Source organism: Bombina bombina, chromosome 1, assembly GCF_027579735.1.
Source record: "Bombina bombina isolate aBomBom1 chromosome 1, aBomBom1.pri, whole genome shotgun sequence".
Lineage (NCBI taxonomy): Eukaryota > Metazoa > Chordata > Amphibia > Anura > Bombinatoridae > Bombina > Bombina bombina.
The window spans coordinates 490,611,188-490,637,995 of NC_069499.1; the positions used below are offsets into that span (position 1 = coordinate 490,611,188).

At 39.7% G+C, this 26,808-nt stretch overlaps 1 protein-coding gene across 2 annotated transcripts in view; it reads right to left on the reverse strand.

Moving 5' to 3' along the window:
* GTF3C3 (general transcription factor IIIC subunit 3) overlaps positions 1-26,808 on the reverse strand; it is a 209,707-nt gene that overhangs the window by 123,815 nt on the left and 59,084 nt on the right. For both annotated transcript variants that reach the window (XM_053698555.1, XM_053698556.1), the window contains exon 11: positions 26,675-26,808. This exon is cut by the window's right edge and continues 38 nt beyond it. In XM_053698555.1, the coding sequence (XP_053554530.1) occupies positions 26,675-26,808 (134 nt within the window). The remainder of the gene's footprint in view (positions 1-26,674) is intronic.

A 26,808-nucleotide genomic window follows, 5' to 3' on the forward strand; every position in this document is an offset into this window, starting at 1 on the left:
TCGCATTGTTCAGTCGAAAGAGTTGGGAGTTTCAGTGAGTTTAAGTAAGACTGTATATCTTGTGGTGGAGCAGGATTTGGGTTTTCTATTTTCACCTATTTGTGTGGGAAGTCTAACAGTTTTATTTCCTTGACAAATTTGATGGATGCGAGAAGTATCAGATATGTGGCCCAATTTATTGGCCAGCATTGTGTCTGCTTTGTTGCCCTTATGGTAGAAAAGTTGTTTTAGTTTAAAAAGGTTGCTTTGCGTTCTGCGCATTTCAAGGTGGCTAATGTGATTTCTAAGAGCAGTGATTTCTGAGATTGTGTGTTCTGATATTTTGAGACGATTGGAGCATTCCAAATTTCTAAGTTTGCTGTGTGCTTGGGCTAATTTTAGGCCTGCCGATTTTTTAAGATAATCTTGTTTGCGTATTATATAACCTCAAATTACAGCTTTCATTGCTCCCCAAAGTATATCATCCCTAGTTTGTGCATGGTCGTTAAGGGAGATAAGATCTGTGATATCTTTTCTTAGCTCTTCTCTGAAGGGGATATCTGAGAGGATATTGTGGAGTAAATGCCAGGAGGTTTTGGGAGTGGTGTCGTTAGTAGTACATTAGGTCAGCTAAGACTCGGTCGTGGTCTGACTAGGCACATATGGAAATATTAGTGTGTCTAATTGCGTTTAATGTTTCAGAAAGGCAGAATATGTCATCCAGCCTCAAGTAGGTTTTGTGCGGGTGGGAATAATGGGTGTAATTTTTATCTTTTGGGTGAAAGGATCTCCAAATATCATAGAGCCCAAATTGGGACGTAATGGTCTTAAATTTAAGGGACAATTGTTCTGTGTGTGAATTTTTCCCCATATGTGTTGTTGACTTCCTGTCTGTTTTACCATCCCAAACCATGTTGAAATCACCTGTGATAAGTACTCTGCCTTGCCTGACTGGGTCAACTGTTTGGAGTATTTTTCGTAGGCATGTAGGTTGGTGTGCGTTAGGTAGGTAGATTGAGACTAGTGTGTGAGTGACATGATCTAGCTTACTAATTAGAATGACGTATCGAGCTTGAGGCTCGCTTATAACTTGTATTTTCTCAACCGCCAGTCTTTTATGGATTAGTATAGCTGTGAATTGGAAAGTTGTTTAAAAGTGTATGCTATCTGAGCTTTATGTTGCTTTAATAAACCAAGAATTTAGATAAATTACATGTTTAACCATTGCAAAGAGGTTAAAAATTAAGCTTTGGGACTACATAGCATTGATGCTTCTAAGCAGGAAATATATGGTGAATTCGCACAGGCACATAGTCACTATTCACTGGCCTCATCCTGTTCAGGAATGTAATTGCAGTGTGTGTGGCATGTGGATTTTAATTATGTGTTTAAAATGAATGGTTAAAGATAAAATCTGCAAAGGGCTTACACAGAAATTGTTAGCTACTAGACCAGTCCCACACTAATAAACAGCATTGCAACATATCTGCAAAAATGTATCCTAAAGTGATATTAAACCCAATTTTTTTCTTTCAAGATTCAGATAAAGCATGAAATTTAAAGAAACTTTGTAATTTATTCCTATTATCAATTTTTCTTTGTTCTCTTGCTATCTTTATTTAAAAGGCAGGAATGTAAAGCTTAGGATCCAGCCCATTTTTGGATCAGAACCTGGGTTATGCTTGCTTATTGGTGGCTAAATGTAGCCACCGATAATCAAGCGTTATCCAGGGTGATGAGCCTAAAATGGACCGGCTTGTTAGCTTTACATTCCTGCTTTTTAAATAAAGATAGCAAGAGAACGAAAAAAAAGTGATGATAGGATTAAATTAGAAAGTTAGGACAAAATTGTGGTAGGTTAAAGAAACCCCACCAGTAAAAGGAATTCTTTTTTCTGGTGGGGTTTCTTTAACCTACCACAATTTTGTCCTAAATTCTAATAATACACAGCACCAGTTTACTCAAACAATCTATATTTAAAAAGTTCATGGTGTACAATGAATTAATTATCTGAGATACTAAGAGCTTTTTCATGAACCTTACATAACAAGGTAGTGTCATTGGTTTTTGTGTTTTTCCTTAAATTAGAAAGTTGCTTTAAATTGCATGTTCTATCTGAATAACAAGACAAAATTGTGGTTTAGTATCCCTTGTTATATACTAACATTATGACAGTAGTTAACCTTGTATACTAACATTATGACAGTGGTTAGTCTTGTTGTATACTAACATTATGACAGTAGTTAGTCCTGTTATATACTAACATTATGACAGTGGTTAGCCTTGTTGTATACTAACATTATGACAGTAGTTAGTCTTGTTATATACTAACATTATGACAGTAGTTAACCTTGTATACTAACATTATGACAGTGGTTAGCCTTGTTATATACTAACATTATGACAGTAGTTAGTCTTGTTGTATACTAACATTATGACAGTAGTTAGTCTTGTTATATACTAACATTATGACAGTAGTTAACCTTGTTATATACTAACATTATGACAGTGGTTAGCCTTGTTGTATACTAACATTATGACAGTGGTTAGTCTTGTTATATACTAACATTATGACAGTAGTTAGTCTTGTTGTATACTAACATTATGACAGTGGTTAGCCTTGTTATATACTAACATTATGACAGTGGTTAGCCTTGTTGTATACTAACATTATGACAGTAGTTAGTCTTGTTGTATACTAACATTATGACAGTGGTTAGTCTTGTTATATACTAACATTATGACAGTAGTTAGTCTTGTTGTATACTAACATTATGACAGTGGTTAGTCTTGTTATATACTAACATTATGACAGTAGTTAGTCTTGTTGTATACTAACATTATGACAGTGGTTAGCCTTGTTATATACTAACATTATGACAGTGGTTAGCCTTGTTGTATACTAACATTATGACAGTAGTTAACCTTGTTGTATACTAACATTATGACAGTGGTTAGCCTTGTTTTATACTAACATTATGACAGTGGTTAGCCTTGTTATATACTAACATTATGACAGTAGTTAGTCTTGTTATATACTAACATTATGGCAGTGGTTAGTTGTATACTAACATTATGACAGTAGTTAGTCTTGTTATATACTAACATTATGACAGTAGTTAGTCTTGTTATATACTAACATTATGGCAGTGGTTAGTTGTATACTAACATTATGACAGTGGTTAGTCTTGTTATATACTAACATTATGACAGTAGTTAGTCTTGTTATATACTAACATTATGGCAGTGGTTAGTTGTATACTAACATTATGACAGTGGTTAGTCTTGTTGTATACTAACATTATGACAGTAGTTAGTCTTGTTGTATACTAACATTATGACAGTGGTTAGTCTTGTTATATACTAACATTATGACAGTGGTTAATCTTGTTATATACTAACATAATGACAGTGGTTAGTCTTGTTATATACTAACATTATGACAGTGGTTAGTCTTGCTGTATACTAACATTATGACAGTGGTTAGTCTTGTTGTATACTAACATTATGACAGTAGTTAGTCTTGTTATATACTAACATTATGACAGTGGTTAGTCTTGTTGTATACTAACATTATGACAGTAGTTAGTCTTGTTATATACTAACATTATGACAGTGGTTAGTCTTGTTGTATACTAACATTATGACAGTAGTTAGTCTTGTTGTATACTAACATTATGACAGTGGTTAGTCTTGTTGTATACTAACATTATGACAGTAGTTAGTCTTGTTATATACTAACATTATGACAGTGGTTAGTCTTGTTGTATACTAACATTATGACAGTAGTTGTTATATACTAACATTATGACAGTAGTTAGTCTTGTTGTATATTAACATTATGGCAGTGGTTAGTTGTATACTAACATTATGACAGTGGTTAGTCTTGTTGTATACTAACATTATGACAGTAGTTAGTCTTGTTATATACTAACATTATGACAGTAGTTAGTCTTGTTATATACTAACGTTATGGCAGTGGTTAGTTGTATACTAACATTATGACAGTAGTTAGTCTTGTTATATACTAACATTATGACAGTGGTTAGTCTTGTTATATACTAACATAATGACAGTGGTTAGTCTTGTTATATACTAACATTATGACAGTGGTTAGTCTTGTTGTATACTAACATTATTACAGTGGTTAGTCTTGTTGTATACTAACATTATGACAGTAGTTAGTCTTGTTATATACTAACATTATGACAGTAGTTAGTCTTGTTGTATACTAACATTATGACAGTGGTTAGTCTTGTTGTATACTAACATTATGACAGTGGTTAGTCTTGTTGTATACTAACATTATGACAGTAGTTAGTCTTGTTATATACTAACATTATGACAGTGGTTAGTCTTGTTATATACTAACATTATGACAGTGGTTAGTCTTGTTGTATACTAACATTATGACAGTAGTCAGTCTTGTTATATACTAACATTATGACAGTAGTTAGTCTTGTTGTATACTAAAATTATGGCAGTGGTTAGTTGTATACTAACATTATGACAGTGGTTAGTCTTGTTATATACTAACATTATGACAGTAGTTAGTCTTGTTATATACTAACATTATGACAGTAGTTAGTCTTGTTATATACTAACATTATGACATTAGTTAGCCTTGTTATATACTAACATTATGACAGTAGTTAGCCTTGTTATATACTAACATAATGACAGTAGTTAGCCTTGTTATATACTAACATTATGACAGTGGTTAGTCTTGTTGTATACTAACATTATGACAGTGGTTAGTCTTGTTGTATACTAACATTATGACAGTGGTTAGTCCTGTTGTATACTAACATTATGACAGTGGTTAGTCTTGTTGTATACTAACATTATGACAGTGGTTAGTCTTGTTGTATACTAACATTATGACAGTGGTTAGCCTTGTCATATACTAACATTATGACAGTGGTTAGTCTTGTTGTATACTAACATTATGACAGTAGTTAGTCTTGTTGTATACTAACATAATGACAGTAGTTAGTCTTGTTGTATACTAACATTATGACAGTGGTTAGTCTTGTTGTATAATAACATAACAGTGGCTAGGCTTGTTATATACTAACATTATGACAGTGGTTAGCCTTGTTGTCTGCAGACTCACACCCAGATTGGCTCCTCCAAATAAGGCAATTGGTGGGTGGAGTTAGGTATTAAAAAACAATCACCTAGATTACGAGTTTTGCGTTATGAGTCAAATAGCATAGTTGTGGCCCATAACGCATCATTTTCCCTAACGCAGCTATTACAAGTCTTTTTCGGTATAGGTGTACCGCAAGCCTTTTAGCCTGTACCGCAACGTCAGTACCGCACTGCTAGAAATTACGTTTTTTCATGGGATTCCCATAGCGCCGGTATTACGAGTTTTAAGGTTAGGCTAAAAAGCGTGCTTTACAGCCTAAAATGACAAGATCTACAACGCCATCTAAAGTCAGTAGTTATGAGTGTCACGCTACAAAGCTGTAACATAAAACTCATAATTTAAGTGTGAAAAAGTACACTAACACCCATAAACTACCTATTAACCCCTAAACCGAGGCCCTCCTGCATTGCAAACACTATTTTAAATTTATTAACCCCTAATCTGCCGCTCCCGACATCGCCGCCACAATTTTTTTTTATTAACCCCTATTTCGCCGCTCCCCGGCATCGTCACCACTATACTAAAGTTATTAACCCCTAAACCGCTGCCCTCCCGCATCGCAAACACTATTTAAATATTATTAACCCCTAATCTGCAGTTCGCCCACATCGCCCCCACTATACTAAAGTTATTAAGCCCTAAACCAAAAGCCCCCGCACAACGAAATATACTAAATAAAACTATTAACCCCTAAACTTAACGCCACCCTAATTTTATATTAAAATTACAATTTCCCTAGCTTAAATTAAATTAAAATTTACCTGTAAAAATAAAAAAACTAAGTTTAAATTAACAATTAAACTAATATAATTATTAAGCCCACCCAAAATAAAAAAAAAACCTAGCCTACAATAAACTACCAATGGCCCTTAAAGGGCCTTTTGTGGGGTATTGCCAAAAAGATATCAGCTCTATTACCTGTAAAAAAAAAACAAAGACCTCCCAACAGCAAAACCCACCACCCAACCAACCACCTAAAATAAAAAACCTAATTCTAAAAAAACCTAAGATACCCATTGCCCTGAAAAGGGCATTTGTATGGGCATTGCCCTTAAGAGGGCATTTAGCTCTTTTCCTGCCCAGACCCTAAACTAAAAAATAAAACCCACCCGATAAACCCTTAAAAAAGCCTAACACTAACCCCCTGACGATCCACTTACAGTTTATGGAAGTCCCGCTTGAACGATCTTCATCCTGGAGTTGAAGTCCTAATCCAGGCAACGAGAAGTCTTCATCCAGGTGGCCTCTTCAATCTTCATCCAGGCGGAATCTTCTATCTTGATCCCTGAGGCGCGGAGCGGATCCATCCTGAAGACATCTGTCACGGAGCATCCTCTTTATATGGTTGCCGCCGTACACTGAATCTTCAATGCAAGGGACGCTGTCAGGATATCCGAGTATCATTAAAACATAATTTATGCTTACCTGATAAATTTATTTCTCTTGTAGTGTGTTCAGTCCACGGGTCATCCATTACTTATGGGATATATTCTCCTTCCCAACAGGAAGTTGCAAGAGGATCACCCAAACAGAGCTGCTATATAGCTCCTCCCCTCACATGTCATATCCAGTCATTCGACCGAAACAAGACGAGAAAGGAGAAACTATAAGGTGCAGTGGTGACTGGAGTTATAATTTTAAAATTTAGAACCTGCCTTAAAAAGACAGGGCGGGCCGTGGACTGAACACACTACAAGAGAAATAAATTTATCAGGTAAGCATAAATTATGTTTTCTCTTGTTAAGTGTGTTCAGTCCACGGGTCATCCATTACTTATGGGATACCAATACCAAAGCTAAGTACACGGATGATGGGAGGGACAAGGCAGGAACATTAAACAGAAGGAACCACTGCCTGTAGAACCTTTCTCCCAAAACCAGCCTCCGAAGAAGCGAAAGTGTCAAATTTGTAAAATTTGGAAAAAGTATGAAGTGAAGACCAAGTTGCAGCCTTGCAAATCTGTTCAACAGAGGCCTCATTCTTAAAGGCCCAGGTGGAAGCCACAGCTCTAGTAGAATGAGCTGTAATTCTTTCAGGAGGCTGCTGTCCAGCAGTCTCATAGGCTAAACGTATTATGCTACGAAGCCAAAAAGAGAGAGAGGTAGCCGAAGCCTTTTGACCTCTCCTCTGTCCAGAGTAAACGACAAACAGAGAAGAAGTTTTTCTAAAATCTTTAGTTGCCTGTAAGTAGAACTTCAGAGCACGGACCACGTCTAGATTATGCAAAAGACGTTCCTTCTTTGAAGAAGGATTAGGACATAATGATGGAACAACAATCTCTTGATTGATATTCCTGTTAGAAACAACCTTAGGCAAAAACCCAGGTTTAGTACGCAGTACTACCTTGTCTGAATGAAAGATCAGATAAGGAGAATCACAATGTAAGGCAGATAACTCAGAGACTCTTCGAGCCGAGGAAATAGCCATCAAAAACAAAACTTTCCAAGATAAAAGCTTAATATCAATGGAATGAAGGGGTTCAAACGGAACACCCTGAAGAACTTTAAGAACCAAGTTTAAGCTCCACGGAGGAGCAACAGCTTTAAAAACAGGCTTAATTCTAGCCAAAGCCTGACAAAAGGCCTGGACGTCTGGATTCTCTGTCAGACGTTTGTGTAAAAGAATAGACAGAGCTGAAATCTGTCCCTTTAGCGAACTAGTGGATAAACCCTTTTCTAAACCCTCTTGTAGAAAAGCCAATATCCTAGGAATCCTAACCTTACTCCATGAGTAACTCTTGGATTCGCACCAATATAAATATTTACGCCATATCTTATGGTAAATTTTTCTGGTCACAGGTTTCCAAGCCTGTATTAATGTATCAATAACCGAATACGAAAACCCACGCTTTGATAGAATCAAGCGTTCAATTTCCAGGCAGTCAGCCTCAGAGAAATTAGGTTTGGATGGTTGAAAGGACCCTGAATTAGAAGGTCCTGCCTCAGAGGAAGAGACCATGGTGGACAGGACGACATGTCCACTAGGTCTGCATACCAGGTCCTGCGTGGCCACGCAGGCGCTATCAGAATTACCGATGCCCTCTCCTGTTTGATCCTGGCAATCAGCCGAGGTAGCAATGGAAATGGTGGAAACACATAAGCTATGTTGAAAACCCAAGGGGCTGCTAATGCATCTACCAGCACCGCTCCCGGGTCCCTGGACCTGGATCCGTAACAAGGAAGCTTCGCGTTCTGGCGAGATGCCATGAGATCCAGATCCGGTTTGCCCCAACGACGAATCAGTTGAGCAAATACCTCCGGGTGAAGTTCCCACTCTCCCGGATGAAAAGTCTGGCGACTTAGGAAATCCGCCTCCCAGTTCTCTACGCCTGGGATGTAAATCGCTGACAGGTGGCAAGAGTGAGACTCTGCCCAGCGAATTATCTTCGAGACTTCCAACATCGCTAGGGAACTCCTGGTTCTCCCTTGATGATTGATGTAAGCCACAGTCGTGATATTGTCCGACTGAAATCTGATGAACCTCAGTTTTGCTAACTGAGGCCAAGCTAGAAGAGCATTGAATATTGCTCTTAATTCTAGAATGTTTATTGGAAGGAGTTTCTCCTCCTGAGTCCACGATCCCTGAGCCTTCAGGGAATTCCAGACTGCTCCCCAGCCTAGAAGGCTGGCATCCATTGTTACAATCGTCCAATCTGGTCTGCGAAAGGTCATTCCTTTGGACAGATGAACCGGTGACAACCACCAGAGAAGAGAATATCTGGTCTCCTGGTCCAGATTTAGCAAAGGGGACAGATCTGAGTAATCCCCGTTCCATTGACTGAGCATGCATAGTTGCAGCGGTCTGAGATGCAGACGCGCAAATGGCACTATGTCCATTGCCGCGACCATTAAGCCGATTACCTCCATGCACTGAGCTACTGATGAGCTTGGAACGGAATGAAGGACACGGCAAGCATTGAGAATATTTGATAACCTGGACTCCGTCAGGTAAATCTTCATCTCTACAGAATCTATAAGAGTCCCTAGAAAAGGAACCCTTGTGAGTGGTAACAGAGAACTCTTTTCCACGTTCACTTTCCACCCATGCGACCTCAGAAATGCTAGAACTATCTCTGTATGAGACTTTGCATTCTGAAAACTTGCCGCTTGTATCAGAATGTCGTCTAGGTACGGAGCCACCGCTATGCCTCGTGTTCTTAGTACCGCCAGAAGTGAGCCCAGAACCTTCGTAAAAATTCTCGGGGCCGTGGCTAACCCGAAGGGAAGAGCCACAAACTGGTAATGCCTGTCTAGAAAGGCAAACCTTAGGTACCGATAATGATCTTTGTGAATCGGTATATGAAGGTAAGCATCCTTTAAGTCCACCGTGGTCATATATTGACCCTCTTGGATCATGGGTAGGATGGTTCGAATGGTTTCCATCTTGAACGATGGTACCCTTAGGAATTTGTTTAAGATCTTTAAGTCCAAGATTGGTCTGAAGGTTCCCTCTTTTTTGGGAACCACAAATAGATTTGAGTAAAATCCTTGTCCCTGTTCCGATCGCGGAACTGGGTGGATCACTCCCATGATTAAGAGGTCTTGTACACATTGTAGAAATGCCTCTCTCTTTACTAGGTTTGTCGATAACCTCGAAAGATGGAACCTCCCTTGTTGAGGAGAGGTTTTGAAATCCAGAAGGTATCCCTGAGATATAATCTTTAACGTCCAGGGATCCTGCACATCTCTTGCCCAAGCCTGGGCAAAGAGAGAAAGTCTGCCCCCCACTAAATCCGTCTCCGGATAGGGGGCCCTGTCTTCATGCTGTCTTAGGGGCGGGAGTAGGCTTTCTGGCCTGCTTGCCCTTGTTCCATGACTGGTTGCCTTTCCAACCCTGTCTGTAACGAGCAGTAGTTCCTTCCTGTTTTGGAGCGGAGGAAGTCGATGCTGCTCCTGCCTTGAAGTTACGAAAGGCACGAAAATTAGACTGTTTGGCCTTTGGTTTGGCCCTGTCCTGAGGAAGGGCGTGGCCCTTACCTCCCGTAATGTCAGCAATAATTTCCTTCAAGCCGGGCCCGAATAAGGTCTGCCCTTTGAAAGGAATGTTAAGTAGCTTAGACTTGGAAGTTACATCCGCTGACCAGGATTGAAGCCAGAGCGCTCTGCGCGCCTGTATGGCGAATCCGGAATTTTTAGCCGTAAGTTTGGTTAGATGTACTACGGCATCTGAAACAAACGCATTAGCTTGCTTAAGGGTTCTAACTTTGCTCAAAGCCTCATCCAATGGCTCTGTGCGAATCGCCTCTTCCAGAGACTCAAACCAGAATGCCGCTGCAGCCGTGACAGGCGCAATGCATGCAAGAGGCTGCAATATAAAACCCTGTTCAACAAACATTTTCTTAAGATAACCCTCTAATTTTTTATCCATTGGATCTGAGAAAGCACAGCTATCCTCCACCGGGATAGTGGTACGCTTGGCTAACGTAGAAACTGCTCCCTCCACCTTAGGGACCGTCTGCCATAAGTCTCGTGTGGTGGCGTCTATAGGGAACATTTTTCTAAATATCGGGGGAGGGGAAAAAGGCACACCGGGTCTATCCCACTCCTTACTAATAATTTCTGTAAGTCTTTTTGGTATAGGAAAAACGTCAGTACACACCGGTACCGCATAGTATCTATCCAACCTACACAATTTCTCTGGAATTGCCACCGTGTCGCAATCATTCAGAGCCGCTAATACCTCCCCTAGTAACACACGGAGGTTCTCAAGCTTAAATTTAAAATTTGAAATTTCTGAATCCGGTCTCCCCGGATCAGAACCGTCACCGACAGAATGAAGCTCACCGTACTCATGTTCTGCAAATTGTGACGCAGTATCAGACATGGCTCTCGTGTCATCAGCGTGCTCTGTCCTTAACCCAGAGCTATCGCGTTTGCCCCTTAATTCGGGCATATTATATAATACTTCTTTCATAACATTAGCCATATCATGTAAAGTGATTTGTAAGGGCCTAGATGTACTTGGCGTCTCAATCCTACGCATCTCCCGAGCGGGAGACGCAGGTACTGACGCGTGAGGAGAGTTAGGTGGCATAACTTCCCCCTCGTTGTCTGGTGATAGTTTCTTTATTGGTACAGATTGACTTTTATTCAAAGCAATATCAATACAATTGGTACACATCGTTCTATTTGGCTCCACATTGGCTTTCGAACATGATGAACAAACAGTTTCCTCTGAATCAGACATGTTTAAACAGACTTAGCAATGAAACTAGCAAACTTGGAAATCACTTTCAATAAGTTTACAAGCAATATAAAAAACGCTGCAGCGCTTCAAAAATACAGATATAATTAAACAATTCTTAACAAGAAGTGTATTAGCAGAGGATTGCACCCATTAGCAAAAGGATGATTAACCCCTCAATACCCAAAACGGATAAAACAGATATCAATTAAGATTTAACGCTTTTAAACACAGTCAGCACACTGTCACAGATCTGCTGTGACTGATTACCTCCCTCACAAATGAATTTTGCAGACCCCTGAGCTCTCTAGAGACGTCCTGGATCAAGGAGGAAGAAGCAGGAAGACTGTGCAAGAATTTTAACTGTGCAACAAGGCGCTAAATCAAGGTCCCTCCCACTCCTATCACAACAGTGGGAGCCCTGATATAACGGTTTCCATGCAGAAAAATATGTTAGCCATGTGGAAAAAAATCATGCCCAAAGCGATTTATCACCAAAGTACCTCACAAAAACGAATAACATGCCAGTAAACGTTTTATTAAAAAACAACATTTTCCAATGTCATGCAAAGTTATCACTAAGCCTGCTACCAGTCGCTACCACTGCAGATAAGGCTTAAGTATTATTTCAGTTTTAACAGTATTTTCTCAGTCAAATTCTAGTCCCTAGAAAATAACTCGACTGCGCATACATTTATAAGCCTGATACCAGTTGCCACTACTGCATTTAAGGCTGTACTTACATCATACGGTAACAGCAGTATTTTCTTAGTCAATTCCATTCCCAGAAAATAAAGTACTGCACATACCTCATTTGCGGAGGACCCCGCATGCTATTCCTAGTTTAAAATTCTTGTAATCTTTTTTTATTTTTTGTAATTTAGTGTTTGTTTTTTGTAATTTAGTTTAGTTGATTTAATTGTAGGTAATTGTAGGTAGTTTAGTTAATTAATTTATTGATAGTGTAGTGTTAGGTTTAATTGTAACTTAGGTTAGGATTTATTTTACAGGTAATTTTGTAATTATTTTAACTAGGTAGCTATTAAATAGTAAATAACTATTTAATAGCTATTGTACCTGGTTAAAATAAATACAAAGTTGCCTGTAAAATAAATATAAATCCTAAAATAGCTACAATGTAATTATTACTTATATTGTAGCTATATTAGGGTTTATTTTACAGGTAAGTATTTAGCTTTAAATAGGATTAATTTTTTTAATAAGATTTAAATTATTTTGTTAGAATAAAATTATATTTAACTTAGGGGGATGTTAGGGTTAGACTTAGCTTTAGGGGTTAATACATTTATTAGAGTAGCGGCGAGGTACGGTCGGCAGATTAGGGGTTAATACTTGAAGTTAGGTGTTGCAGATGTTAGGGAGGGCAGATTAGGGGTTAATAAAATGTATTATAGGGTTTGCGAGGCGGGAGTGAGGCGGTTTAGGGGTTAATACATTTATTATAGTGGCGGCGAGGTCCGGTCGGCAGATTAGGAGTTAATAAGTGTAGGTAAGGTAGCGGCGACGTTGGGGGGGGGGGAAGATTAGGGGTTAATAAAAATAATATAGGGGTCGGCGATGTTGTGGGCAGCAGATTAGGGGTACATAGGTATAATGTAGGTTGCGGCGGTGTCCGGAGCGGCAGATTAGGGGTTAATAAGTGTAAGGTTAGGGGTGTTTAGACTCGGGGTACATGTTAGAGTGTTAGGTGCAGACTTAGAAACTGTTTCCCCATAGGAAACAATGGGGCTGCATTAGGAGCTGAACGCTGCTTTTTTGCAGGTGTTAGGTTTTTTTTCAGCCCAAACTGCCCCATTGTTTCCAATGGGGGAATTGTGCACGAGCACGTTTTTCAAGCTAGCCGCTACCGTAAGCAACGCTGGTATTGAGAGTTGAAGTGGCGGTAAATATGCCTGTACGCTCCCTTTTTGGAGCCTAACGCAGCCCTTCAGAGAACTCTCAATACCAGCGTTATTTAAAAGGTGCGGGGGGAAAAAAAACATGCGTAGCTAACGCACCCCTTTGGCCCCAAAACTCTAAATCTAGCCGAAAGTGTTTAACCCCTAAACCGCCGCTCCTGGACCCCGCCGCCACTAAATAAAGTGTTTAACCCCTAAACCGCCGCTCCCGGACCCCGCCACCACCTACATTAAATTTTTTACCCCCTAATCTGATCCTCCCACACCGCCACCACCTACATTAAATTTATTACCCCCTAATCTGATCCCCCTACACCCCCGCCACCTACATTAAATATATTAACCCCTAATCTGATCCCCCTACACCGCCGCCACCTACATTAAATATATTACCCCCTAATCTGATCCCCCTACACCTACATTGAATATATTAAACCCTAATCTGATCCTCCTACACCGCCACCACCTACATTAAATATATTAACCCCTAATCTGATCCCCCTACACCGCCACCACCTACATTAAATATATTAACCCCTAAACCAAAGTCTAACCCTAACACCCCCTAACTTAATTATTATCTAAATAAATCTAAATAATATTATTATTAACTAAATAATTCCTATTTAAAACTAAATACTTACCTATAAAATAAACCCTAAGATAGCTACAATATAATTAATAATTACATTGTAGCTATTTTAGGATTTATATTTATTTTACAGGTAACTTTGTATTTATTTTAACTAGGTACAATAGCTATTAAATAGTTAATAACTATTTAATAGCTACCTAGTTAAAATAATTACAAAATTACCTGTAAAATAAATCCTAACCTAAGTTACAAATACACCTAACACTACACTATCAATAAATTAATTAAATAAATTAACTACAATTATCTAATATAAAATACAATTAAATAAACTAAACTATATTACAAAAACAAACACTAAATTACAAAAAATAAATAAATATTACAAGAAGTTTAATCTAATAACACCTAATCTAAGCCCCCTAATAAAATAAAAAAGCCCCCCAAATAATAAAATTTCCCTACCCTAAACTAAATTACAAATAACCCTTAAAAGGCCCTGTTGCGGGGCATTGCCCCAAAGTAACCAGCTCTTTTACTTGTAAAAAAAAAAGAAATACAATACCCCCCCCAACATTACAACCCACCACCCACACACCCCTACTCTAAAACCCACCCGATCCCCCCTTAAATAAACCTAACACTACCCCATTGAAGATCACCCTACCTTGAGCTGTCTTCACCCAGCCGGGCCGAACTCTTCATCTGATCCGGGCACAAGTGGTCCTCCAGCCGGGAAGAAGTCTTCATCCGATCGGGGCAGAAGAGGTCCTCCATCCAGCAGAAGTCTTCATCCAAGCGGCATCTTCTATCTTCATCCTTCTGGCGATAAGCGGCTCCATCTGATGCGGAACATCCATCTCTGCCGACGACTACCCGACGAATGACTGGTCCTTTAAATGACGTCATCCAAGATGGCGTCCCTCGAATTCCGATTGGCTGATAGGATTCTATCAGCGAATCGGAATTAAGGTAGGAAAAATCCGATTGGTTGATGTAATTAGCCAAATCGGATTGAACTTCAATCCGATTGGCTGATTGGATCAGCCAATGGAATGCAACGTCAATTCTATTGGCTGATCCAATCAGCCAATCGGATTGAAGTTCAATCCGATTGGCTAATTAAATCAACCAATCGGATTTTTCCTATCTTAATTCCAATTGGCTGATAGAATCCTATCAGCCAATCGGAATTCGAGGGACGCCCTCTTGGATGACGTCATTTAAAGGACCAGTCATTCGTCGGGTAGTCGTCGGCAGAGATGGATGTTCCGCGTCAGAGGTCTTCAAGATGGAGCAGCTCATCGCCGGAAGGATGAAGATAGAAGATGCCGCTTGGATGAAGACTTCTGCTGAATGGAGGACCTCTTCTGCCCTGATCAGATGAAGACTTCTGCCCACTGGAGGACCACTTGTGCCCGGATCGGATGAAGAGTTCGTCCCGGCTGGGTGAAGACGGCTCAAGGTAGGGTGATCTCAATGGGGTAGTGTTAGGTTTATTTAAAAGGGGATCGGGTGGGTTTTAGAGTAGGGGTGTGTGGGTGGGGGTTTGTCATGTTGGGGGTTATTGTATTTCTTTTTTTTTTTTTACAGGTAAAAGAGCTGATTACTTTGGGGCAATGCCCCGCAAAAAGCCCTTTTAAGAGCTGGTAAAAGAGCTGGTTACTTTGGGGCAATGCCCCGCAAAAGGCCCTTTTAAGGGCTATTTGCTATTTAGTTTAGGGTAGGGAAATTTTTATTATTTTGGGGGGCTTTTTTATTTTATTAGGGGGCTTAGATTAGGTGTAATTAGATTAAACTTCTTGTAATATTTTTTTATTTTTTGTAATTTAGTGTTTGTTTTTTTTGTACTATAGTTTAGTTTATTTAATTGTATTTTATATTAGATAATTGTAGTTAATTTATTTAATTAATTTATTGATAGTGTAGTGTTAGGTGTATTTGTAACTTAGGTTAGGATTTATTTTACAGGTAATTTTGTAATTATTTTAACTAGGTGGCTATTAAATAGTTATTAACTATTTAATAGCTATTGTACCTAGTTAAAATAAATACAAAGTTACCTTTAAAATAAATATAAATCCTAAAATAGCTACAATGTAATTATTAATTATATTGTAGCTATCTTAGTGTTTATTTTATAGGTAAGTATTTAGTTTTAAATATGAATTATTTAGTTAATAATATTAATATTATTTAGATTTATTTAAATAATAATTAAGTTAGGGGGTGTTAGGGTTAGACTTAGGGGGTAATATATTTAATGTAGGTGGCAGCGGTGTAAGGGGATCAGATTAGGGGTTAATATATTTAATGTAGGTGGCGGCGGTGTAGGGGGGTCAGATTAGGGGTTAATATATTTAATGTAGGTGGCGGCGGTGTAGGGGGGGTCAGATTAGGGGTTAATATATTTAATGTAGGTGGCGGCGGTGTAGGGGGATTAGATTAGGGGTTAATATATTTAATGTAGGTGGCGGTGGTGTAGGGGGGTCAGATTAGGGGTTAATATATTTAATGTAGGTGGCGGCGGTGTAGGGGGATCAGATTAGGGGTTAATATATTTAATGTAGGTGTCGGCGGGGTCCGGAGGCGGCGGTTTAGGGATTAATACATATAATGTAGGTGTCGGCGGGGTCCAGGAGCGGCAGTTTAGGGGTTAATGCATTTATTATTAGGAGTGAGGGGGGGGATTGTGGATATAGGGGTATACGTGTCGGGATGATGTTTGGGAGGCGTGTTAGACAGTTACGGGAGATTTCATATTTTAGTAAGTTTTTGTAGGCGCAGGCAGTTTCTAAAGTGCCGTAAGTCACTGGCGACTCCAGAAATTTGTACTTACGCTTATTTCTGGACATCGCTAGTTTGTCCGACTTACGGCACTTTAGCAACTGCCGGCGGGGTATATTGGATACCCCGATGTGCGAGGTGAAAATACGGGCGGCGCGGGTTCCCTTGCTTGTGCCGAAAATTACGCCATATATTGGATCGCACCCGTGGTGTCCGGGATTTTTCTTTGAGGCCTAATGAGATTCGTAGACCAAATTTTTAGCTGAAGAAATGACTAAGTGTCACATAGGTGTTAAATTGTCCCTGTTGTTTTGAATCCACAAATTCTAGATGTTACGTCTAGAGGAAGATTAGCTCAGCAAAAACCTATTTTTTGGGTTCATTTTTAAAATATAGCCTGTATAATTTTAAATACTGTATAGAAATGTGTATTTGTGGACCTAAGAAGCAGTGACTAATAGCAACATATTGGATAAGTGTATATGGAACTTAATGAATAAGCTGTATGGTAGATGTATAAATGTTGTTTCAAAATGGTAACTTTTTTTTATCTTACAGACAGCAAAATGTTGCATGAATGTTAGCCATGAACATGGATCTGTGTATTCAAAAATTGTTGGGAATGTGAAATATGCTGTGTTTGTATGAATATATGCCAGGATGTTTGAATGCTGTGATTCTGGGGAGAGCAAATAATTTAAAGTGTAATTGTTTATCAATATGATCAATAGAAACATACTGGTGTTTCATATTAAAATAATCAGGATGAATAGTATGACATGGTCCAATACACTTGGAACATGTGACTTATTGATACTAAAAAATATGGTATATTGAATAAAAATATATAGCAACTGTTAGCAGTGTTAGGAATAGAAACTGCATTTCTGGTTGTTTGCTGTCCCCTAGGGGATTAAAATGGTATGACAGCCAAACAAATTGATTGTTTAAAACATATGCAAATATAAGTAGCCAATCAAATGTTTTGACTCAAAGGGACAATCCATGCTCAGCTCCATAAGGGCGAATCACAGATCAGCTTCCGAAGGGCCTATCATCCAAATTTCACGATGATTAGAATAAAAAGGGGTGGGACTATATTGCAAAATATAATCCCAAGCAAGAGAGAAAAAGAGAACTCTGGCTGCAAAATTTTGGACTGACAAAACTGCTGCGATCCAGTCTATTATAAAGCAATCTGGGCCTATCTTTTTATCCATCTTTCACAAAAAAATGACCTCTTTCAATTTATGAGGCAAAATTGGATTTACTGGAGAAACTCTGGAAGTTGAAACATTAATTGTTTAATTGGGTGATGTATGACAGTTATTTATCTTTAATATTTTAGAGAAAGGTATTCTAAGACTATAGTCAAATTGCAGTTAGTAATTTTAAAAAAGGTACTTTGCATTTTAGCTTGCATTCATAATCCTGTGTGGTTTAAAACTAATCTTTTGTTTGCCAAGTAATATATAACTAACCATATAAATATATTTTATTTACCTTATTGCTGCTAAAGAATTTATTTCATCTTATATAAATTGGCATATAATCTGGTTGTTTATATTAAGAATATATATACTGGTGTTTTAATTAGCGTTGTATAGAATCATTTGTGGATTAAATAACTTAATTGTACCAGTCTGAATGTTAGTGGCTCATATCTTGGTATCTCATTGTGGTATTTTAATGAAATTCAATTGCTAATAAAGTTAATAAATAAGGTAACTTTTATGATCTTTGCATAGCATATTATAATAGTTTAAACATATCTGGTTTTCTATAAATATAATTCAATGTGTCTATAAATTTTAACTAATATAAAGAATTTAGGAATTTACTTTAATTTTATTGTTTGTTATATGCATTTTTATTGGGGATTTTAAAGAATAATTATTAAATATATTGCATTATAACCCGGCCATATACTGACAACGCGATTCAAGATGGCATCTTCCTATTGGCTGAAAAATTTTAATCAGCCAATAGGAATTAGGGCTGCTAAAATCCCATTGGCTATTCAAATCAGCCAATAGGATTTAAGCAGCTCTCATTCTATTGGTATCATTTGTTGAAAGAGCAGCAATGCACTACTGGTTTCTAACTGGACACATGGGTGAGCCAATGACAATCAGTATATATATGCAGTCACCAAACAGCAGCTAGAACCTAGGTTCTTTGCTGCTTCTGAGCTTTCTTAGATAAACCTTTCAGCAAAGAATAGCAAGCGAAGGAAGCAAATTAAGTAATAGAAGTAAATTGGAAAGTTGTTTAAAATTGTATTCTCTATTTAAATCATTAAAGAATTTTTTTGCGTTTCATGTCCCTTTAATAATTGTAAGTTTAATTTAGATCTATTTTAATTATGTTAAAGTTATGGGGTGTTAGGGTTACGTTAGGGGGTTAATAGTTTAATTTAGGTTGTTGCAATGTGGGGGGCTGGTGGTTTAGGGGTTAATAGGTTTATTTAAGTGGTAGTGATGTGGGAGGCCAGAGGTTTAGGAGTTAATAGCTTTATTTAGGTGGCAGCGATATTGGGAGTGGGGAATAGGGGTTATTAACTTTAATATAGTTGCGGCGATGTTGGGTGCGGCGGATAAGGGGTTAATAACTTTAGTATAGTGGCGGCGATATAGGGAGCGGCAGATTAGGGGTTAATAATTTTATTTAGGTGGGGCGATATCGGGAGCGGCAGATTAGAGGTTAATAACTGTAGGCAGGCGTCAACAAAGTCAGGGGCAGCAGATTAGGGGTGTTTAGACTCAGGGTTTATGTTAGGGTGTTAGGTTTAAACTGTATTATATTTTCCCCATAGACATCAATGGGGCTTTGTTACGGAGCTTTTGTTTCCGCGATCGCAGGTGTTAGACTTTTTTTTGCCAGCTCTCCCCATTGATGTCTATGAGGAAAGCGTGCACGTCAAAACACTGCTTGTTTTTGGTGCGATATGGAGCTCAAAAACAGAATTTATGCTTACCTGATAAATTACTTTCTCTTGCGGTGTATCCAGTCCACGGATTCATCCTTTACTTGTGGGATATTCTCATTCCCTACAGGAAGTGGCAAAGAGAGCACACAGCAAAGCTGTCCATATAGCTCCCCCTCTAGCTCCACCCCCCAGTCATTCGACCAAAGGTTAGGAAGAAAAAGGAGAAACCATAGGGTGCAGTGGTGACTGTAGTTTAAACAAAAAATTTTTTACCTGACTTAAATGCCAGGACGGGCCGTGGACTGGATACACCGCAAGAGAAAGTAATTTATCAGGTAAGCATAAATTCTGTTTTCTCTTGCAAGGTGTATCCAGTCCACGGGTTCATCCTTTACTTGTGGGATACCAATACCAAAGCTTTAGGACACGGATGAAGGGAGGGATCAAGACAGGTACCTTAAATGGAAGGCACCACTGCCTGCAAAACCTTTCTCCCAAAAATAGCCTCCGAAGAAGCAAAAGTATCGAATTTATAAAAATTTTAACACCACATTCACTTTACCCTCCCGTAGAGAAACCTTAGTGCTTAGAGCCGGCAAAGAGAATGACTGGGGGGTGGAGCTAGAGGGGGAGCTATATGGACAGCTTTGCTGTGTGCTCTCTTTGCCACTTCCTGTAGGGAATGAGAATATCCCACAAGTAAAGGATGAATCCGTGGACTGGATACACCTTGCAAGAGAAAACATAATTTATGCTTACCTGATAAATTCCTTTCTTCTGTAGTGTGATCAGTCCACGGGTCATCATTACTTCTGGGATATTACTCCTCCCCAACAGGAAGTGCAAGAGGATTCACCCAGCAGAGCTGCATATAGCTCCTCCCCCCTACGTCACTCCCAGTCATTCGACCAAGGACCAACGAGAAAGGAGAAACCAAGGGTGTAGTGGTGACTGGAGTATAATTTAAAAAATATTTACCTGCCTTAAAAAAACAGGGCGGGCCGTGGACTGATCACACTACAGAAGAAAGGAATTTATCAGGTAAGCATAAATTATGTTTTCTTCTGTTAAGTGTGATCAGTCCACGGGTCATCATTACTTCTGGGATACCAATACCAAAGCAAAAGTACACGGATGACGGGAGGGATAGGCAGGCTCTTTATACAGAAGGAACCACTGCCTGAAGAACCTTTCTCCCAAAAATAGCCTCCGAGGAAGCAAAAGTGTCAAATTTGTAAAATTTTGAAAAAGTATGAAGCGAAGACCAAGTTGCAGCCTTGCAAATCTGTTCAACAGAGGCCTCATTCTTAAAGGCCCAAGTGGAAGCCACAGCTCTAGTAGAATGAGCTGTAATTCTTTCAGGAGGCTGCTGTCCAGCAGTCTCATAGGCTAAACGAATTATGCTACGAAGCCAAAAAGAAAGAGAGGTAGCAGAAGCCTTTTGACCTCTCCTCTGACCAGAGTAAACGACAAACAGGGAAGACGTTTGTCGAAATTCCTTAGTTGCCTGTAAGTAAAACTTTAGGGCACGAACTACATCCAGATTGTGCAGAAGACGTTCCTTCTTCGAAGAAGGATTTGGACACAAAGAAGGAACAACAATCTCTTGATTGATATTCCTGTTAGTGACTACCTTAGGTAAGAACCCAGGTTTAGTGCGCAGAACTACCTTATCCGAATGAAAAATCAAATAAGGAGAATCACAATGTAAGGCTGATAACTCAGAGACTCTTCGAGCCGAGGAAATAGCCATTAAAAATAGAACTTTCCAAGATAACAACTTTATATCAATGGAATGGAGGGGTTCAAACGGAACACCCTGTAAAACGTTAAGAACAAGGTTTAAACTCCATGGCGGAGCAACAGTTTTAAACACAGGCTTAATCCTGGCCAAAGCCTGACAAAAAGCCTGAACGTCTGGCACTTCTGACAGACGTTTGTGTAACAGAATGGACAGAGCTGAGATCTGTCCCTTTAATGAACTAGCAGATAAACCCTTTTCTAAACCTTCTTGTAGAAAAGACAATATCCTAGGAATCCTAACCTTACTCCAAGAGTAACCTTTGGATTCACACCAATATAGGTATTTACGCCATATCTTATGGTAAATCTTTCTGGTAACAGGCTTCCTAGCCTGTATTAAGGTGTCAATAACTGACTCAGAAAACCCACGTCTTGATAAAATCAAACGTTCAATTTCCAAGCAGTCAGCTTCAGAGAAGTTAGATTTTGATGTTTGAAAGGACCCTGTATCAGGAGATCCTGTTTCAGAGGTAGAGACCAAGGTGGACAGGATGACATGTCCACCAGGTCTGCATACCAAGTCCTGCGTGGCCATGCAGGTGCTATTAGAATCACTGATGCTCTCTCCTGTTTGATTCTGGCAATCAATCGAGGAAGCATCGGGAAGGGTGGAAACACATAAGCCATCGTGAAGTCCCAAGGTGCTGTCAGGGCATCTATTAGGACTGCTCCTGGATCCCTGGATCTGGACCCGTAACGAGGAAGCTTGGCGTTCTGTCGAGACGCCATGAGATCTATCTCTGGTTTGCCCCAACGTCGAAGTATTTGGGCAAAGACCTCCGGATGAAGTTCCCACTCCCCCGGATGAAAAGTCTGACGACTTAAGAAATCCGCCTCCCAGTTCTCCACTCCCGGGATGTGGATTGCTGACAGGTGGCAAGAGTGAGACTCTGCCCAGCGAATTATCTTTGATACTTCCATCATTGCTAGGGAGCTCCTTGTCCCTCCCTGATGGTTGATGTAAGCTACAGTCGTGATGTTGTCCGACTGGAACCTGATGAACCCCCGAGTTGTCAACTGGGGCCAAGCCAGGAGGGCATTGAGAACTGCTCTCAATTCCAGAATGTTTATTGGCAGGAGACTCTCCTCCTGACTCCATTGTCCCTGAGCCTTCAGAGAATTCCAGACGGCACCCCAACCTAGAAGGCTGGCGTCTGTTGTTACAATTGTCCAGTCTGGTCTGCTGAATGGCATCCCCCTGGACAGATGTGGCCGAGAAAGCCACCATAGAAGAGAATTTCTGGTCTCTTGATCCAGATTCAGAGAAGGGGACAAGTCTGAGTAATCCCCATTCCACTGACTTAGCATGCATAGTTGCAGTGGTCTGAGGTGTAAGCGAGCAAATGGCACTATGTCCATTGCCGCTACCATTAAGCCGATTACCTCCATGCATTGAGCCACTGACGGGTGTTGAATGGAATGAAGGGTGCGGCAAGCACTTTGAAGTCTTGTTAACCTGTCCTCTGTCAGGTAAATCTTCATTTCTACAGAATCTATAAGAGTCCCCAGGAAGGGAACTCTTGTGAGTGGAACGAGTGAACTTTTCTTTACGTTCACCTTCCATCCATGTGACCTTAGAAAAGCCAGTACTAACTCTGTATGAGACTTGGCAGTTTGAAAGCTTGAAGCTTGTATCAGAATGTCGTCTAGGTACGGAGCTACCGAAATTCCCCGCGGTCTTAGTACCGCCAGAAGAGCACCTAGAACCTTTGTGAAGATTCTTGGAGCTGTAGCCAATCCGAATGGAAGAGCTACAAACTGGTAATGCCTGTCTAGAAAGGCAAACCTTAGATACCGGTAATGATCTTTGTGAATCGGTATGTGAAGGTAAGCATCCTTTAAATCCACTGTGGTCATGTACTGACCTTCTTGGATCATGGGTAAAATTGTCCGAATAGTCTCCATTTTGAATGATGGAACTCTTAGGAATTTGTTTAGGATCTTTAAATCCAAGATTGGTCTGAAAGTTCCCTCTTTTTTGGGAACCACAAACAGATTTGAGTAAAACCCCTGTCCCTGTTCCGACCGTGGAACTGGATGGATTACTCCCATTAACAATAGTTCTTGTATGCAGCGTAGAAACGCTTCTTTCTTTGTTTGGCTTGTTGACAACCTTGACAGATGAAATCTCTCTCTTGGAGGAGAGTATTTGAAGTCCAGAAGGTATCCCTGAGATATTATCTCTAGCGCCCAGGGATCCTGGACATCTCTTGCCCAAGCCTGGGCGAAGAGAGAAAGTCTGCCCCCCACTAGATCCGATCCCGGATCGGGGGCCCTCAATTCATGCTGTTTTAGGGGCAGCAGCAGGTTTCCTGGCCTGCTTGCCCTTGTTCCAGGACTGGTTAGGTCTCCAGCCTTGTCTGTAGCGAGTACCAGATCCTTCTTGTTTTGGAGCAGTGGAAGTTGATGCTGCTCCTGCTTTGAAATTCCGAAAGGAACGAAAATTAGACTGTCTAGCCTTAGATTTGGCTTTGTCTTGAGGCAGGGCGTGGCCCTTACCTCCTGTAATGTCAGCGATAATTTCTTTCAAACCGGGCCCAAATAAGGTCTGTCCCTTGAAAGGTATATTAAGTAATTTGGACTTAGAAGTTACATCAGCTGACCAGGATTTTAGCCACAGTGCTCTACGCGCCTGAATGGCGAATCCGGAATTCTTAGCCGTAAGTTTAGTTAAATGTACTACGGCTTCCGAAATGAATGAATTAGCTAGCTTAAGTATTCTAAGCCTGTCCGAAATGTCGTCCAGCGTAGCTGAACTAAGGTTCTCTTCTAGAGACTCAATCCAGAATGCCGCTGCAGCCGTGACCGGCGCAATGCATGCAAGGGGTTGCAATATAAACCCTTGTTGAACAAACATTTTCTTAAGGTAACCCTCTAACTTTTTATCCATTGGATCTGAAAAGGCACAGCTATCCTCTACCGGGATAGTGGTACGCTTAGCTAAAGTAGAAACTGCTCCCTCCACCTTAGGGACCGTTTGCCATAAGTCCCGTGTGGCGGTGTCTATTGGAAACATCTTTCTAAATATCGGAGGGGGTGAGAACGGCACACCGGGTCTATCCCACTCCTTAGTAATAATTTCAGTTAGTCTCTTAGGTATAGGAAAAACGTCAGTACTTGTTGGTACAGCAAAATATTTATCCAACCTACACATTTTCTCTGGTATTGCAACTGTGTTACAATCATTCAGGGCCGCTAACACCTCCCCTAGTAATACACGGAGGTTTTCCAGCTTAAATTTAAAATTTGAAATATCTGAATCCAATCTGTTTGGATCAGAACCGTCAGCCGCAGAATGAAGCTCTCCGTCCTCATGTTCTGCAAGTTGTGACGCAGTATCTGACATGGCCCTAGCATTATCAGCGCACTCTGTTCTCACCCCAGAGTGATCACGCTTGCCTCTTAGTTCTGGTAATTTAGCCAAAACCTCAGTCATAACAGTAGCCATATCTTGTAATGTTATTTGTAATGGCCGCCCAGATGTACTGGGCGCCACCATATCGCGCACCTCCAGAGCGGGAGATGCAGGTACTGTCACGTGAGGCGAGTTAGTCGGCATAACTCTCCCCTCGTTGTTTGGTGAAATTTGTTCAATTTGTACAGATTTACTTTTATTTAAAGTAGCATCAATACAGTTAGTACATAAATTTCTATTGGGCTCCACTTTGGCGTTGGCACAAATAGTACAGGTCTCATCCTCTGAATCAGACATGTTTAACACACTAGCAAATAAACTTGCAACTTGGAAATATTATTCAAGTAAAACACAATGAAAAAACGTACTGTGCTTTAAGAAGCACTGAAAGATATATAACAGTTGAAATCAATAAACTTTGAAAAACAAAACACAATTTAGCAAAGGTTTGTTCCCATTAGCAAAGAAAAACTAACCCTGATGGCATAAAAAAGTTAAAGAATAAACGTTTTTTATCACAGTCAACTATAATCTCACAGCTCTGTTAGATTACTTCCCTCAAACAAGCTTTGAAGACCCCTGAGTTCTGTAGAGATAAACCGGAACATGCAGGAAAAAACAATGAGCTTCTGACTGAAATTTTTGATGCGTAGCAAAAGCGCCAAAAAAAGGTCCCTCCCCCTCACACACAACAGTGAGAGAGATCAGTAAACTGTCATAATTAGATCAAGCAACTGCCTAGTGGAAAAATAGTGCCCAAACATTTTATTCACCCAGTACCTCAGAAAATGGAAACGATTTTACATTCCAGCAAAAACGTTTAACATAAATTAAGAGTTATTAAAAACCTGTTGCTTTGCAATTAGGCTAAAGTCTTATATACACAGTGTAATTCCAGTGAAGTACCATTCCCCAGAATACTCAAATGTTAAATATACATACATGATATTATGTCGGTATGGCAGGATTTTCTCATCAATTCCATTGTCAGAAAATAAAAACTGCTACATACCTCTTTGCAGATTAAACTGCCCGCTGTCCCCTGATCTGAAGTTTACCTCTCCTCAGATGGCCGAGAAACAGCAATATGATCTTAACAACTCCGGCTAAAATCATAGTAAAAACTCTGGTAGATTCTTCTTCAAACTCCACCAGAGAAGGAATAACACACTCCGGTGCTATTAAAAAATAACAAACTTTTGATTGAAGAAATAAAACTAAATAAATCACCATAGTCCTCTCACACATCCTATCTAGTCGTTGGGTGCAAGAGAATGACTGGGAGTGACGTAGGGGGGAGGAGCTATATGCAGCTCTGCTGGGTGAATCCTCTTGCACTTCCTGTTGGGGAGGAGTAATATCCCAGAAGTAATGATGACCCGTGGACTGATCACACTTAACAGAAGAAATCTCCATATCGCCCACGCAAGCCGGGTTTTTTTAAACTTGTAATGGCAGCGCTATAGGGAGTTAAATAACGCAACTTTTGCTGCGTTCTTTACTTTCCCTATAGCGCTCAAAACTCGTAATCTAGGTGATAGTAAAAAGGGGGTTAATTTATTGTTAATGTTTAGACTTGTCTGATATCTTATTTGATAGCAGCACAACAGAAATGTATTGTAATTACAAGGTGTTTACTTTATTATGAGTAACCTAAATGTGTCACTAGCCTAAACCAATAGGAAGCACTCTGGTGCTAAGAAGGCAACAGACCACAGGTAGGTAGGGATCTAAAACAGCATGTGATTCAATAAACCTACCTTATAGAGTGATGTAAGACAGGTTAGGTTTATAAAGAGCAGACATTTGCCCTTCTAATGAGAAACACTGTGTTATAATGTAGGTGCTTCCCCCTTCCCACTATCACACAGGAGAAAACATATTATTATAGATCCTGTTAGTACTTTACCTGCATGTCGTAACCAGACAACTGCTAGATTATATTTTTCAGAGCAGACTAAGGCACTCAGTAGAGGCAGTGCTGAATTGTATTCTCCCACTTCAAGGAAAGCTTCAGCAACATCCAGATACAGGTCCCCCATC